Genomic DNA, 17,689 nt, shown 5'->3' with positions numbered 1-17,689 from the left:
GCCTTGAGAGCGAGGCGAGTTGGCGCAGTTGCTCTCCACGAGCTGCGGAAGCGAAATGCTTGATGGGAAACGGCTCGCTGGTATCTCGAGCTGAGCGCTCATTGGTGGTTTTTACCACGTGCTGCTGATGAAACTCTCCCATTGGCTGGCAAAAGTTTGTTGTTGTTTTGTGTCAGTTTTACGTCGCCACATCCATTCCCATTTTTCATCATTGTTCCACAATGTTTATCATCATGAAATTAATATCTATATATTTTATACTATACTGCTTACCGTTGTCATACTTTATATATCTTAGCATATTCATACACACTGTTCATACTGCTCACAGGCTGATATCTAGTGTATTCATATCCCCACTGTTTATTCATCATTCAATTCATTCTATATGTTATTCTGTAGATTGTGTTCATTACTTTCCACTTCACTGCTTGTTGCACCTGGTTAGAAGCTAAACTGCATTTCGTTGTCTCAGTACCTGTAATATGTGCAATAACAATAACGTTTCTCTTTAAGTTAAACCAAATCATTAAAATAAAATATATTGTAATGTAATGATTTGGTTTAACCTTATTTATTGAATACATCATTTAAAATGGCAAGATTAAATCAAATTACATCCATGTTGAACACATCATAAAGCTTAAAGTGGCAGCTAAAGAATTAACACAGCAGCAGGTCTGTTCAATTCATGCTCATTAAGCTTCATGTGTGCGGATCTGAAGGGACTGATCATTTGTAGCCTGTCCACCTATCAGTTTTGCAAACATTAAGAGGGAGGAGCATTTCTATTGCATCCACTTCATCTGCAACGAAAAACGCCAACGCAATTTCCGCCATTGCAAACCCAGCCAGTCAAGCCGACTCCGAGTCCGAGCTGTCCGACTTAAGACGAGCTTTTTGACACCTCCCCCGGCTGCGATCGGCTACTCTCGTCTACTTTCGAGCCGAGCCGCAATGTGTCTCAAACAAGCCTAGTGACTCCTACCGGAAATAAGAGCGACCGATGCACGCCACGAACACAAACTTTCCTCAATCACGTGATTAAGGACAGGTGGGAGGAAGTGATGACGTCACTTACAGTAGCTCAAAAGCTCTATACTCCCCCCGGTTGAAACCTCTTGCACATATAAAACATTTTTTGAATGCAAATCATTAATGGTCAGGAACATTCCATTCCCTATTGCATTAAATGCATATTAATCTTAGGAGTGGAATCACAGAGTTTTTGAAAATCAGTCCAGTTTCTTAACCCGCTGACCAGTAGCGTAGGCAGAAATGTACTTTAGGGTGGGCCTGTAAAAAATAGGGTGGGCCAGATTTTTCTTCTGCGCATCAGAAGCTAACAACAATTTCCGCCGGTACCGGTGGCAGATTACTTTTAGAATACTTTATTTTTCGTATTCCGTTACAACCCAACCCTGTGTATATCTCTCCGGACTGTCCACCAGCTGATGAAAAACACCCACCTCTCCGCCTCTTCCAAGGGACGAGGGAACAGTGCGGCAGAGTTTCCGTTAACATTGTTTTTCTTCTGGCAGCCCAGCAGCAGGAGAGGTGGGGAGAGGGAGGCGTGGGGAGAGGGAGGCGGGGCTATTTCATCGTTATCAGAAAATGATCGTATAGATCGCTGCTAGATGAGGGCAGTGGGGGCTCTTCTTGGAGTCTGGCTTTTTTTTTATAAAACCAAAGTTCATTAGTGAACTTTGAGCCATCATTTATTTTGCAGGCAGCTCTCTGCCTCTCTCACGTTATTATGGCGCGCGCCGGAACCAACAATCAGTTTTTACCGTAAATGAGTTTGGTTCAGAGGAAAACACATACAACATTAATTAAACTCGATATTTGTTCACTTGAATTTCACTTTGAATTCTTGGTTATTCTCAATGGGTGAATACATTTTTTTTATAATAATAAAAAAATTAAAAAAAATAAAAAATAAAAATAAATTAAATGACACCGAAGCTTTCTCAGGGTGGGCCAATGAGTAAACTGGGTGGGCCTGGGCCCACCCTGGCCCTATGGTGGCTACGCCACTGCCGCTGACAAAGACACAAACAAACCTAAGCAAGAACATAACCTCCTTGGCAGAGGCAATAACGTGTAAACTGCAGTGCTGAAGAACATGTAGAGGGAGAGATCTATCTCAAGATATTTGCTATCTGAGACTCAAGTTAGTTGAGGGTGTAGAATGTAAAGAGGCAGAAACCCAGGCTAGCAGTAGCTACTGCTGTAGTAGGCTCCTAGTCATAATGCCAAAGGAGAACTTGTACATTATTGAAAATAAATCATTTGATGTTTGTTAGAAAAGACAAGGAAGACATACACATCATTATAAGGGTGGATAACAACACTCAGTGGCCCTGTCATTATTTAATGAGACATGGACATGCATGTGGAACATTTGCCCTTAAGTAATTTAACAGATTTGCACTTGGATAAATTAATTCCCATAGTGGCAATGCACCTTTAAATAAGTGGTGGGTTTTGGTTTTTTGGCAGCATTTTTGTTGACATGTTCTTGATACAGTAGAGCCTTTTTTAAAGTAAAACTAAATTGACCAATATTGCCACCAAAGTTAAGATAGTCAACTAACATAGTCTATATTGACACTTAAGATAACCTATTGTCTAAGGATTTCAGTTCAATCGTTTTATTTGACATACATCTCTCAGATACATTACATTTATGCTGCATTGCTTTTGTTTCCAGCCTTTGCTATAATGATTGATTTCACATTCAGTACTTCCTCCTTTTCTACTTAGTCATTGCAATTAGCGTGTTTTGGGCACTTAATAAATGAGTGTGCTTTTGTGTTATTTTGGCTGATTCACAATGTGTCTGAGAGGAAGCTGTTCATCAGAATATACATTTTGCTCCCTTTGAATCAACAAAGCCTCCCACTTACAGGACTTGCGGTCGTCATCATTATCATCACTACAGCTATTATCACACCACAATCTTCACAAGACAGCTGCAAGGCAATCTGGTTTGTGCATTGATCAATACAATTATGCTCTGTTATCCAGCTTTAGCCTACAGCGAAAAGGCAGCCATAAAATGTATACTTGTACTTGACATACATTCAATTATGTATGCATTATATAACCTATTTAAACAATAAAAGCTGTTCATACAGTAGGTTATCATGGTCTTACACAGCTGGATCTAATAGCTCTTATTAACCTGACATATTTTGTACAATATCACTTTAAATACCCAATTTACAGGGATTTTTCTATAAAGGAAAATAAACTCATACAATAATCTCTCTCAATCATCCCTTATGACCCACTAGACGTGTGTGGCAGTGTCTGTATCTGAAAAGACCCCATTTAAAGCACTTTACTGCCACAATGAGGAATAGTGTAATGAGACTGCATGAAGCGACTCATAAACCTGTTTTCCTACCGGTTAGCTCAGCTTAAGCTTTGAGGAGGTCCCTCTCAATCTTTCTATTTCTTACTTCAGGCAGTTTGGGACAGGTGAATTCCCCAGAAAGTAATCACATACCAGAGTGCTTTAAAGACTGAGTTCAATGCAACATAACACAAGAGAAAGAAAAAGGCACTGTGAATGAGCCAATTGAGAACCAATTCCACAGAAATGTACTTCTGAAGATAAAGATCATGTATCATTTTCACCAGGGATGAGAAATTGTTAACTTCTTGATGTGATGGGGTGGGTTTAAACATTAATCATATTAATTTTGAGACAATGGAATGACAACACCACCTGGGGTCTTGCACCCCAGGAAATACAAGGCAATGTTTTACCTTTGACCAAAAACCTTGATTAGTAATATTAGTAATCAAGACACACCGGTTCGTCAACTGAGGGACAGAGGCTTGTTTTAAAATATCATTTTTTATTATATTCAAAACAAATGGTTGCTGCAAGATAAAATGGTTAGTTAGAAAACAACAAATACATATTCAGTTAGAATGATCTTTATTACAATATATATTTAAAATATGTACTTAAAATGCAATATTAAAAGTACATATAGTCGGTATAGCACAAAGCAAAAGCTAAAAGGCAAAAACAAGGGCCAGCTAAAAGCTAAAGAAATCACTCCAAACAGCTATAGATATAGCTATAAGGTAACACAAGCTATCAGTAAAACAATTAGCAAAGCAAAAATCCCCAAAACAAAGCAAGCAACACGAAATGTTGCACTAAGAAAACAAACAAAAACAACAGCAGGTGAACCTAATCCTTTTGCAGCAGTGGGTAGGTTTCAAATAGGTGTACTTTGAGAAAACACACTTATTGATTTCAATAACACCCAGTTTTGGAAAGCTAGAAAGGCTGCTCAGAACAAGCCTTGTCTATCGTCTAACCATCCCTTTTTATTCCATGTGTCTACATGAATTGAATACAGTTTTATTTAGCTGAGAAAGCATCAAGGCCAACAAAGTATTTAGTCTCATTGAAAAAAAATTGTTAATACAACAGTAAAATAAAGAAGTTAATTTTTTTGACTGAATTATACAGGAGTCATATTTGCAGTCTTATCAATTGAAGGTGGTAAAATGAGAATTAAAAAAAAGTATGTCTGTCGGTTTTGGGTGATTTGTTTATAGCAAATGTGTGTGTCTTTTGAGAACAATATATGATATATGTTCGGCATTTAAAAAAGGTCTGTTACACTATGAACAGATGCTTTAATATTTCCCCCGAGCACATTGTTTCTCTTCAGCTGCTGTGTAGTTATTTGTCTTTATGTGCAAAGGTTTTTCTTTTACTTTTATTCCAGCTGAAAACTGAGAGCCATGGTTTCACTCCTAAATGTTTTAAATCAAACGATTCTTGGTTGAAATGCCTGCCATAACACTATCTTGTTTAAGTAAATGTCACACAGTACTGTATGAACAACTCATGCACTCTCTTTTTATTTCTGACACATTTAGCATGGGATAGCAGACACTAGACTTCAGGAAGTCAGTTCAATTGCAATATTTTTCTCTTCCTGGTCCAGACTTACAGTAATGTGTGTTGCTCTGTGGCAGTCAGAGCACCATTTGATAATGCATCTAAAGAGGAAGCTCTGTGGATACATTCACAATCACTCAAAGCTACCACTCATGAACCATGCAAACAAAACACTATCCCAAACAAAAATGATTTAAACCGTTTTATCACCCTCAAATTGATCTTGACCTAAAAAACAATGATTCACTCAATGAAATTACCTCATTTGCCACTAGAGGGCAGAGAGACATTTCCTTCTCTGCCAAAACCCTGATCAGTTTCATGCTGCGCAGATTTGTACAGTAAGGCTACTAAACTAATAATGCAATTATTTATATAATCGTCTGTCTGTCGGCTTTTTGGTGGCAGCTCAATTTTTTTTTTTAAAGTCTGTGGCTTGTTTATAGGCACTGAGTGTTTACCCCATGAGGAAAGATATCTCCTAAGTAGGTTTCCCTTGAGTAAAAGGATACTGTTTGAGAAGCATACCGTATACAGTAAAGTAAACTTCCTACTAAGGTTTATGTTTAGTGAGGATTTAAAACTGGGCCACATGTTTGTTAATGGTGCTTGCTATTACCAAAGATTCCTCTGACCCTGTTCCTGACATGTTAATTACTGCTTTCATTTTACTTAAGTATGACTCTCGCTTTCTTGTGCCAGCGCTTGGGGTTTATGTCTTTAATCTGCATATAATAAATAATGAAAACTGAACAACACTTTGGACCAGGTTTCTGATGCACAAGCTGCCAGCAGTTACTGAAGAAATTTACAGCACAATCCTTTCATATTAATTAGAAAATAGCATTACTAAGTGGTGCTGGCAGAATGATTAATTATAATTGTGTCTATGGAGATAACCTGTGATTTTATTATCAAGCCAAAGAAAAGTCCCTATTTTTTCCAACATGAGGTTGCAGGCACTCTGACAGTGTTTGTGTGACATTTGAAATAAAATCATTCTGTTTTAATGGCTTTGTTGAATCTCTTCTGAGCTGTTAGCTTGCTTAAGCAGAATGTTTCTTACTTTATTTCAGCTCTCAACAAATAGCTTGCATACAAGAACCATGAAACATATTCAACAGTGAAATCAATGCATTTTTCCAACTGCAGTGTTGTGCGGTATGCATGACTGATTAGACTTCACATGAGGTGGTCTGCTATTGCTGTAAACAGGGTCAAGAACTCATGTGGCATTGCAGTCCAGCTCTCTGTCAATTAGATGTAGTATGTATCTGCAAGATTTTAACCTCCCTTCTGAAAATGAACACTGATGCAATAGTCAAGCTTGCAGCAGAAAGTCATTAAATAAGATCTTGCACTAATTAGGCCTGCCAGTCGTTCGGTAGTGAGAGAACACAGCCAGAGCATATTCCAACACATCTGGAACATATATGGTATTTCAGTTTGAAGCAGTTAATTTTCCCATTTATCGCCAGATCATACTGCAAACAGGACATACATATGTTTTTACTGCATATCTGACAATGTGACACTAGCCATTACTCAAAGTAGACAAACAACTTCTTTAACAGATGATTTCAGTTTTCAGGGCTGCTTGTGATTAATAAAACCAAAGCATTGATTGTGTGATGAGGACTTGACATTAGATAGGAAATTGCCCAAATTCACCATAACAATGTTCTACATTATTCATTGTTACTATTCATTAGTAGTCTACTATCTTCATGTAGCTGTCATAATATAATACATTTATGATGCAACACTAAAGTGTATACTTCGCCACACACTAGATGTATAATGTAATGTTGCCATCTTCTGGCAGTGGCAGTGAAGTATGATACAGTACTATGGTGTGTGAGCTGTGCCGTGTGATTTTTGGTATGTTTTGTTTATTTGACTGTTGGTCTGGAGGTTTTAAAGTGCTTTATAAATAAAGCTGTATTGTAGTACATGCTATTTACAAAAGTTATGTTTGAATGCCGCAGTGAACATTACAAATATATGTTTTCTTGTCTCAAAATACAATTACGTCAATAATAAATAATGTCCCAATACTGCGCAGGATTCTGAATGTGCTTCCTGTGGAGTGATGCATAGAGGTTAGAGGTTTTGTTTATGTCTGGCTGCGGGGGTATTTACCAAATGTAATAAGATCAGCAACTCCCCATCAACTGACAAAAATGAGCAAGGGTTTGTCAGTTTGTGTGCTGGTGCTTATTAGAGCTGTCAGCAGGGGAGATGTGTGCATGTTTGTGTGTAGTGCTGAGGGGAATGGGGTCAAAAATCACTGTTAGGTCTGTAGCTTAAAGTCACATCTATGCAGGAAGTACAAAACGTACCTTTTAACAACACTTAACTCAGAACAGATGACAGATGACCTTGGCAACTGGGGCCAATGGAGAGATTAAGTCAATTACAGCTTGGCAGGGGGACTAAGACATATTTGAGACATTCCCCAGACAATTGGAACAATAGGCACTCACATAGGCGCTGTCAATCCAAGGCAGTACATTGTATTATGTCAGAGTAAATCCAACAAAATGTACTTGGTCCCCTTCCTAAAAAATAAATCTGGATAATAACATAACAATGACAACACTGAAACCCAGTCCAAGTGACAGCATTACTGCCCCCACATTTGCAGAGTCTGCAGCTTTTTCCTGAGCATCAAGTGAATGTACTCTGTTTCATCTAGATGATATTGTTGCTGATTTAGTAAAAGGGTCAAGGAGAAAAAAATGCACAATGGAGGAATGGCAAGGATGCAGCTGTTAAGTCCGTTACAGGCAAATACTTGGAGAGCCTGTTCATTCCACCTTTCTAGAAAATAATCTTTGTTCGTGGCTTTCTTTAGTTTGAAAAAAATCTATTTCCTCTCAATGTGGACGTCATTCACTACACAATGTGCCCATTTGTTATAAATAGTCAATTCAAAAACTGATACAAGCATTTTTCTTCTGCTGCTGTGACAACGTGCAGATGGCACACAGTATCTCCCATCAGGTGAATTCTCATTTCTCTTTTTTTGCGCAGTGAAAATGAGCTCAACCCGCGGGGTGGGCAAACATGTTAAGTGCCTCTCAGCTTTAAAACTCATCTGGAGAACGAAGGCCTGCGGTGTATCTGGCAGCAATCCGATTACATGATGTAACCTTTGGCCTGTAGGCGACCATATCTCCACAGGAAGCCAAAGATTTTGAGTTTTTAACAACATAAAAGTCTGAAGTCAATGACGCAGTTTTTAGTCACGGATGAATGGTTAAATGTCTGCTGATTGGCTTTTACTTCTGTCCCTAATATGAGTCAGGGTAGTTGAAATACATTACAGTGGCAGTGCCCTGGTGCCCCTAAAATCGTTTTTGCACTTTCAGAAGCTTTTGGGCATCAGCATTACACATTGTACCTCTTTAAAGTATTTCTGTAAAATGGTGTCCTGACAAGAGTGCAACAACATTAAGCCATTACTATCTAAAAAAGTTCAGAGTGACTGTGTGTTACAACACTGGCTTAAATGTTTTGGCATCCTTTCTGCAAGTAAAACGATGCATGACAGAAAATGGTCATAGCATTTCGGGACAACATGGATCTTTAGTGTCGTTACACAACAAACAAAAAATTCTGTCGACTCATTTATTTTGTAATGATTTGTATTTCAGTTATTTCAGTGTTTGCATTAAATACTACTAAATAAGCCTTTTTTTTATTTAGAAGATGATTATGTGATTGAACTCCTGCATTGTGAAGTTAAACCTTTGATGAAAGCATTAGGTTATCCCCTGTTTCATGTGGAGGTTAATGTGCCCAACACTACATTTTTTCTAGAAATTAAATGTTCTTCCTCTCCTTTCGATTGTCCTAGATTTCTTTTTATCTATTTTAGTTTTCTTTGTTTTCTGCAGAGCAATTATTTATTTTCTGTAAATAAACCTAAATAAGCATTGCTATGTTTGTAAGCAATAATGATTGCTCAGGCGATATGTCTTAATGCATGGTCCAAACACCTGGGGATTTTGTGGAGCACACATAAAGAATGTGATTAAACTTGACTGGTTCTGTCGCCTTTTTAGATCTGTAGAATCCCAAGAGTAATATAAGCTGGGGGAAGATGGATATGGCTGCTGGTTGGCTCTGCGTTGTGTCTCTATGGGTTACACAATATACCTTTATAGTGGAGGACTTCAGAGTAGCTGCTGCCACCTCTCAGCCTCAATCATCAAAAGTATTGTCCCTGACAAAGACATAATGAACTAAAATAGCCTTATGAGATCAGGGAGGCTGGGGTTGTAGTGTCTCCAGGGAAAACCACCAACAGAAATAGCCCTGATAAGTCCAAGGTATTGTTACAATTGAGTCGCTTTAGCAACACTGACACAAACAGTGCTGTGACATCAACATCATCTCTGATATTGACATTTTATTATCAAACACAGACAGTCCACACTTTCCAAAGTGTCATAGTCCCCCATGTATTTAAAAATGTGATTTATGCTACAAGTATGCAGAGAAATACAAATGGTTGGCTTGGCTACAGATTTCTGCAATGAACACACCAAGGGTCCAACCAGCATTACTCATCAAGTATCAGGTGGACATCATGACTTTAGAGTCATCAGAGTTATTACAAAGCAGAACAAAGATGGCTTCCATTCGTAACAGACACAAAGAAAGCAAAAACCGATGAGCTTCTGAACAAACAGCCCTGAATATGTTGTGCTTGGGAGTGAGTACACATTAAAATGGATGAGCATCCTAAAAGCATCTACATGTATTGTTGTTCTGATAAAAAGTAATAAAAGAGCTGAGCTGCAATATGTTCAGCCTAAACCTCTAACCCACAACATGTATCTTTGCACCTGGTTAAAACAATTAGCACATCAGGAGTACAATTGGCATCCTCACTTCCTTTATAGACCAACAGTTCTATCTTCTAAGAAGGATTGGTCACTTACAATACATTTGATATAGATGTGATTTGACAATATCATCAAACTTCCCTTCACCTCAAAAATAAGCCTGAAGGTTTGGGTATGATTCAATTCCCTCTCTGCCATGGCTGCTGTCAAAAAATTCTATTCATCTTCTTTTTCATTTTCTCTTGTAACTAGGAGCTGTCAAGGCCTGGGGGCTTTGCCTTACAGTTTGCTTGGCTGTATTTATAATTGGACCCTGTCAACAGTGTCCAGTGCAACTCAACTGCACAGTTTGTTTTGGCAGCTATGTGTACCCATTTCAACACATGCCGGCTGTGAGGCGGTTTACATGTCATTAATGTGGAACAATAGGTGGGTGCAGACACAATGGAGTCACCATGTATTTGTGGATGGAATGAAAAGCATCTCACAGTGATCAGAGGGGACTGAGCACAGTTGAAGTCAGTTTTTTCCAGGCAACAGGGCCTTGGGGTTGCTTCACATTGACATAGGAGCATTGCTATGTGTGTACATCTAATATAAGGCTGTAGGGTAAATCAAACATGCATAACAGCTGTGTCTGTAGCTATGCACAAGGCATACCACTGTTGAGTTTAATGTTAATGGGAAAACATTACAAACACCATAGTGAAGCCTGCTAAGACTATTACTTTACATGGTCAACATTTTCAGAGACCCATTATAACCAATTTTATCTAACTTTACATGGCAAAGATAAACACACTTTTTAACCTCCCATGCTATGCTGCACAATGTCTGTGTGTGTGTGTGTCCTGTTAATAAACACCATCCACATGAGCGGCGCGGAGAGTGGCTGGATCATGACTGGGCTTGTCAGAAGTCAGAGGAGAATGTTCTGCTGGGGGAAGCGGCTCACACCTGGAGGACCTGGGTGATGAGGAGGCAGCTTAGCAGGAAATAGGACAATTCAACTGCATGACTCAAATACATAGTTTGACTCATGCTTTAAGAGTGCATTGTGGGTTACTTTACAGGGTGAACGCTGTCAAGAGGAGTAGCTCTATTGTGGCTATATTGACTGCAATTGCATGACAATGATAGAGTCAACAGTGTGTAGTGCTTCACTCCATCAACTCTGTTGTGATGACTGTGTACATATACCATGTCACCCATCACACCTTCAAAAACTGCTTAATGGGATGTTACTTCTGTTTTCCCTGTTAAACAACATACAGCAATATACTGCAGGAGCACTGAGCATGCAATGTCATGTAATTGGTGTTTATCAGTGACAAGAAGGTAGGGAATTTGCATAGAATCGAGGGAGGTATGTGATTTATGCTGCTAATGAAGGGTTTGTGAAGGATCCTCCCTCCTCAGCAGTGGCAACCACGAGAGGGAGACAAAGCTTTTCTCCAGATTGTCAGTGAAGACTTTTATACAGCTGTAGGCTGTATTCCTTCATTGTTAGGAATAGTCTTAAGTGATTGTATAGCTCTGATTCAATAGACTACAATATATTTCAAAGACAATGCGTGTAAAATGAAGTACTTTGATCATAATATAACTACTGGTCATACATATCAATCTTGCATTATGCTCAAAGATCGCCTATTTTATTTATTGTTCTAACCATATCCAACCTGACGAGGTCCAGCCCACGCGGCATCGTTTTGTCTTTCTAGAATGACACCAACCACGTCCATTTAAAACCTGGCAAATGCATTCCCAGAGATATTAACCAATCGGCTGAGGGGAGGGCGTAACTCTCCTTACTCCAGCAAAGCAGGAGTATGAAGTTTATGTTATCAGTGTACAGCTGCTGTGTGAGAGAATGGTGCACCTTAGTGTCCGTAGGTGCGTGATATTATCCGACTCTGGTTTTATATTCTTGCAACTTTAACGCTACTTAGTTTACGAGGGTGTATGCACAAAGTTCAACGTGTCTCCTTTGCGGTTCCACAATACAAATGGCTTGGATTATTTTCCCGCATCTGCACGGGACTGGCGCTGCTTTTGTTCTGCTTGCGGTGATTCTGACAGGTGATGCAGTTTCGCAGGTTTTTGACAGCTATGGATTATCATACGCCTTGAGGTCTGAGCTGTCAGAGGACACGATATTGGTTGCCAATAATGGGATCCGCGTGCCTTTCGGGAGATCAGTTTTCATTGATCCCATCAACGATTTGGTTATACAAGTTCAGCCAGGCGATAGATGCAGCATAACGGTTCTGGACAATGATCCCTTGTCTCAAAGCCCTGGACACCTGTCTCCGAAAAAGTTTCCGTGTGAATTTGGCCCCAACGACGTGAAGTATTCTCACTTTGGCTCCAGGAGTCCTCCGAGGGATAGAGTGAGATTACAACTCAGGTATGACACCCAAACGGATACGATTATAATACCTTTTATGATGGAGGTGGAAGTCATTTTCACACAGCTGGAAGTGCTTACCAAAAACATGCCACTTACTGTCGAGAAACTGCTTGGCACGAGTAACCCCATCGATAGAAGAATTTTAGAATTCACCTATGATAAAAGTACAGCACAATGCAAAATAGGATCTCTCTCCAGTGGCAGCGTGCTCCCCAGGTACGGGAAACTAGTGGATGAGGACAGCCTTGGAACAATGTTGGACTGTGATGAATTTATTAAAATGAACATCCGTTATCAGCATACTTTTGCTTTGAAGTCACCAAACAGAGATTACATTCCAATGCTTGTGGAGTTACATGATAAGGAAGGCAATTTGCTAAAGCAGGAATTTTTCCAAATTTTGGTAAGGATTAAAGAGGGAGAGGATAACAGTGCTCCTAAACCCAGTTTTGTTGCAATGATGATGATGGAAGTAGACCAATTTGTAATGACAGCAATAACTATGGATATGCTGGCTGCAGAGGATGTAGAGTCTAATTCTGATGAATTAATTTTTAACATCACTTCCACCCTGTCCTTTGAGGAGGGCTACATAGTGAGCACTGATGATAGGAATTTACCAATAACCTCATTTTACCAAGGAGACCTCAAAGACTTGAAAATTGCCTATAAACCCCCTGCTGTGGATTCAGACACTGAGCGGATTTTCCAGATTGAGTTTGAGGTTGTGGACACAGAGGGTGCTGTGTCAGACCCTTTTGCTTTCATGATTGTTGTTAAGCCTATGAACACGTTGGCCCCCGTGGTGACTAGGAATACTGGCCAGTTACTGTATGAGGGTCAATCCAGGCCTCTGTCCAGTTCACAGAGTCTACAAATCAGTGATGAGGACGGTTTGGACAAAGTCAAAATCACTGTTATTGATGGGCTGAGGCATGGAGAATTGAGTGTTCTTGGCTTGAGGAGGAAATTCTTCACCCCGGCTGACCTCGATGCTGGATTGGTCATTTATCAACATGATGGCAGTGACACATACAGTGATAATATAATTTTCAGAATGACAGATGGCAAAAATGAGGTTGAGTTTCTGTTTCCCATCACTGTCGTGCCTACTGATGACGAGCCTCCCATAATCAATGCCAACACTGGGTTGGTTTTATTTAAAAACCAAATGATGCCAATCTCCTCACTCATGCTCAGTGCAGCAGACATTGACTCAGAAGATTCTTCAATAAAATTCACAATAGAGCCTCCCTTTTCCACAATTGGACAGGTGATGCTGCGTCAGTCTGAGGCCCCAGAGGACCCATCAGACTGGAAGTTTAATACAGAGGATGAATTGTATGAGAAAGTAATAAGTGAATGGCTGCAGCAGGATATTACCGATGGAAAACTGTTTTACAAGCACATTGGGCCTCACAGTGCTAGCACAGTTATGGATCAGTTTGTGTTTAGAGTTCAAGATGACAATGACCCACCAAACCAATCTGGAGACAGCTCATTTATTATCAAAATTCTCCCCGTTGACGACGTCGCACCTGAACTGTACCCCGGCACCACTCTGCAAATGACTGTGCACGAGTATCAGCTTACTTACTTAAGAAAGAAATTCCTCCGTTACACTGACCTGGACTCAGAAGATCGGGATCTCAGATTCACAGTCATCCAGCCACCGACGGATACTGATGAGAATAGTCCTGTTGTATTGGGAACTTTGGTATTAACTGAAAATCCGAACACTGTAGTCACAATTTTCACTCAGGCACAAATTAACCACCATAAAATAGCTTACAAACCGCCTGATTTAGAGCTTGGAATCACCAGTCATGTTTTGCAGTTTCGGTATACTGTGGAGGATGTTTCTGGAAATGTTGTAGAAGACGTTTTCACTATATTTTTAAAGCCTGTAGACAACAATCCCCCTCAAATAACCAACTCTGGATTTACTGTGCTTGAACGCGGCACACATATCATTACTAGTGCTGAGCTGGACACCTCAGACACAGACACAGACAGCAAACAGATATCTTTCACTATTACTCAGCCTCCATTGCACGGCCAGATTCAGTTCACATTCACTGACATGACAAAAAGGGAAAGTTTCAGCCTAGAGGATATTGAAAATGACAGGATTTCATACATCCATAATGGAGATGAATCAACAGTTGATTCAATACAAATAGATGTCAGTGATGGTGTCCACATTGTCCCAATTACTATAAGGATTATTGTGAAGCCGATTGATGATGAAACTCCAACTATCAATCTCCCAGCTGGCACACTTGGTTCTTACATAGATGTACTGGAAAATGGAGCAACGGAAATCACAAGTAATGTAATTCAGGGAAGAGATGAGGACACGGATGACCTTCGCTTGACCTTCATTGTGGAAGACCCACCATCATTAGGTGAAATTCTGGTGAAAGGTGTACCCTCTGGCACATTCACCCAATCTGATATTATTAACGGCTTTGTGGTCTATGCTCATACCAGTGGGGAGATAGGCTTGACCACAAGAGAGGACATTTTTAATCTCACTTTGACGGACATGTCTGATGAGTGGACTGTAGGAGGAAATAAGATCACCGGTGTCAGAGTGCATGTAACTATTCTTCCCCTGGACAGCCAAGCTCCAGAGGTCTTTGTGGGGCCAATTTTCACTGTTGTTGAGGGAGAGAAGAATGTAATTCAAGTTGTTCATATAAGCGCTGATGATGCAGACACCTCCAACGATGACCTCCTTTGTACAATCATTGTACAGACGACTTCAGGATATGTGGAAAATATCTCCCCTTCCCCAGGTTCAGAGAAATCCAGGTCTGGGACTGCAATCAGTGCTTTCACCATCAAGGACATCAGACAGAATCACATTTACTATGTTCAAAGCATTCACAAAGGAGTCGAGCCAGTGGAGGACAGGTTTACGTTCAGATGCTCCGATGGCATCAATTTCTCTGAAAGGCACTTTTTCCCCATCTCCATAATCCCCTCTAATGATGAAAAGCCCGAGATTTACATGAGAGAGTTTGTAGTTATGGAGGGCATGAACATAGTCATTGACACTCCCATTCTGAATGGTGCTGATGCAGATCTTCCTTTGGATCAGTTAACATTCATTATTACCAAAACCCCCAAGCATGGATTTATTCTCAATCAGCTCACGACTGGAACCATCCCTGTCTCTAACTTCACCTTGGATCAGATCAGGGAGGCTTCTAGCATTGTGTATGAGCACGATGACTCAGAGAGCACAGAGGACAGCTTTGATATTGTGCTCACAGACGGAAAGTTCAGTGTAGAGAAAACTATAATAGTTATGATTATCCCTGTGGACGACGAGACCCCGAGGATGGCAATAAATGACGGCCTTGAAATTGAGATAGGGGATGTGAGAGTCATAAACAGCAATGTTTTAAAAGCTACCGATCTGGACTCAGAGGATGACATGCTAACTTATATTATTCGCTATGGGCCTGGCCAGGGATATTTACAGATGGCAACACCTTTTGGCACATTGCAAAATATCACAGTTGGAATGAACTTTACACAGAATGAAGTTGATCAGGGTTTAATTGTATACATCCATAATGGGCAAGAGGGGATTCGAGACCTCATCAAATTTGATGTGACGGATGGCATCAACCCTTTGATTGACAGATACTTTTATGTCACAGTGGGTGGCATTGACATGGTTTTCCCAGATGTTATCAGTAAAGGTGTATCCCTTAAAGAGGGTGGAAGGGTTTCTCTGACAACAGACCTGCTTAGTACCAGTGACCTCAACAGCCCAGATGAACACTTGGTTTTTACAATCACCCGAGCTCCGATGAGAGGACACCTTGAGTGCACAGACACACCTGGGATGCCCATCTCATCCTTTACACAGCTCCAGCTGGCTGGCAACAAAGTATACTACATCCATACCTCTGACGATGAAGTGAAGATGGATAGCTTTGAATTTGAAGTGACTGATGGCTATAATCCTGTGTTCCGCACTTTTCGCATTTCCATCACTGATGTGGACAACAAAAAGCCTGTGGTGACAATACACGGCCTGGTGGTAACTGAGGGGGAGAACAAACTTATCACGCCTTTTGAGCTTACAGTGGAGGACAGAGACACCTTTGACCACTTGTTGAAGTTCACAGTCACTCAAATCCCAGTTCATGGTCGCCTGCTCTTTAACAACACCCGGCCTGTCACCTCTTTCACAAAGCAGGACCTGAATGAGAACAGGATCAGCTACAAGCATGATGGCACAGAGAGTGCAGAGGATAGTTTCTCCTTTACTGTAACTGATGGCACCCACACAGACTTCTTCATCTTCCCCGACACAGTTTTTGAGACTCGAAAGCCCCAAATGATGAAGATAACAGTCCTCCCCGTGGATAATGGAGTACCGCAGATTGTGGTGAACAAGGGTGCCCCAACATTGCGGGTTCTGGAGACTGGTCACCTGGGGTTTGTGATCACCAGTAAGACCCTTAGAGCAGAGGACAGAGGCAGCATCCAAAAATCTGTGACCTTTAGGATTACTATCACCCCAGAACACGGCTACCTGATCAACCTTGGCAAGGGAAATGCCACTATCTCCATCTTCACGCAAGGTAAGAGAGATGCATTTCAAAACTGTTTTGAAATCTTGTGACAATCTGTTAGTTTTGTAACATACTGAATTAATTCACATTTTGAATTCACTAGAGCCCATTTTAAAACTCATTTTACATTTACTCACTCTGCTAAATGTACTCCCCTGTGAAGCCTGAAAAATGCTGAGTTCAAACATAAGGTTTTTGTTTTCACTCAAGAGACTGCCCATTTACAGAGATGAAATATGCGTGTGCCTAAGGCTGAACAGATCTCACTAAAAGAGTGCATTTTTCAAACACTGCTTGATGTGTTTCACTTTGGGATAGAATTGATGGTGATTTGTACACTACCAGAGTCATATACTCTAACATAGAAGGCAGGTGGTAGCCTGGCTCAAAGACGACCACTGGTTTTGCAAACATGACTACAACAGTTAAATAAACCAGAGGGTTTTGTAAAGCTTGGTATATGCTAAATATCAGGGAAACAGCATCAGTATTTAGTTCAATATCCATGTAATCCCTGCTTCTATTTACCAAGTCACTGTGAGATGCTTTCCCCACGAGGCCTGTTCAATATCTCAAGAGTTCTCACTAGAATAAACAGGTCGGTAAATAAAAGGCACTCTCTATTGGGCATTTTGAAATCCTGGCTATGCATTTTAATGCATCGGTCCTTTTAGGGGGAAATATTTTGATATCAAATATTAAAGACATTGTGTTAACTTCACAATCTTCCAGATCCAGAGCAAAAAAGAACCATGTCTATCACAACGATGGCAAACTGACTGCTGTGACTTCTCTCCAACAATCAAACTACATGTTATGTTCTGTGTCATAGATATAAAGCCTGTGTTACCAAGGAGTTTCTCCATCCCGACACTATGCAGTGGGC

At 40.3% G+C, this 17,689-nt stretch overlaps 1 protein-coding gene across 1 annotated transcript in view; it reads left to right on the top strand.

The window, feature by feature from the left end:
* Positions 1-11,664: 11,664 nt before the first annotated feature.
* The window catches only part of frem2b (FRAS1 related extracellular matrix 2b), a 60,613-nt gene continuing 54,588 nt past the window's right edge, over positions 11,665-17,689 (top strand). The window contains exon 1 of the mRNA XM_034097166.2: positions 11,665-16,812. Coding sequence (XP_033953057.1) covers positions 11,802-16,812 — 5,011 coding nt within the window. The 5' untranslated portion in view covers positions 11,665-11,801. The remainder of the gene's footprint in view (positions 16,813-17,689) is intronic.

This window comes from Pseudochaenichthys georgianus, chromosome 13 (genome assembly GCF_902827115.2).
Source record: "Pseudochaenichthys georgianus chromosome 13, fPseGeo1.2, whole genome shotgun sequence".
NCBI lineage: Eukaryota > Metazoa > Chordata > Actinopteri > Perciformes > Channichthyidae > Pseudochaenichthys > Pseudochaenichthys georgianus.
The sequence above is the reverse complement of the archived record's forward strand: the minus strand, read 5'-3'. Positions and strand labels throughout refer to the sequence as shown.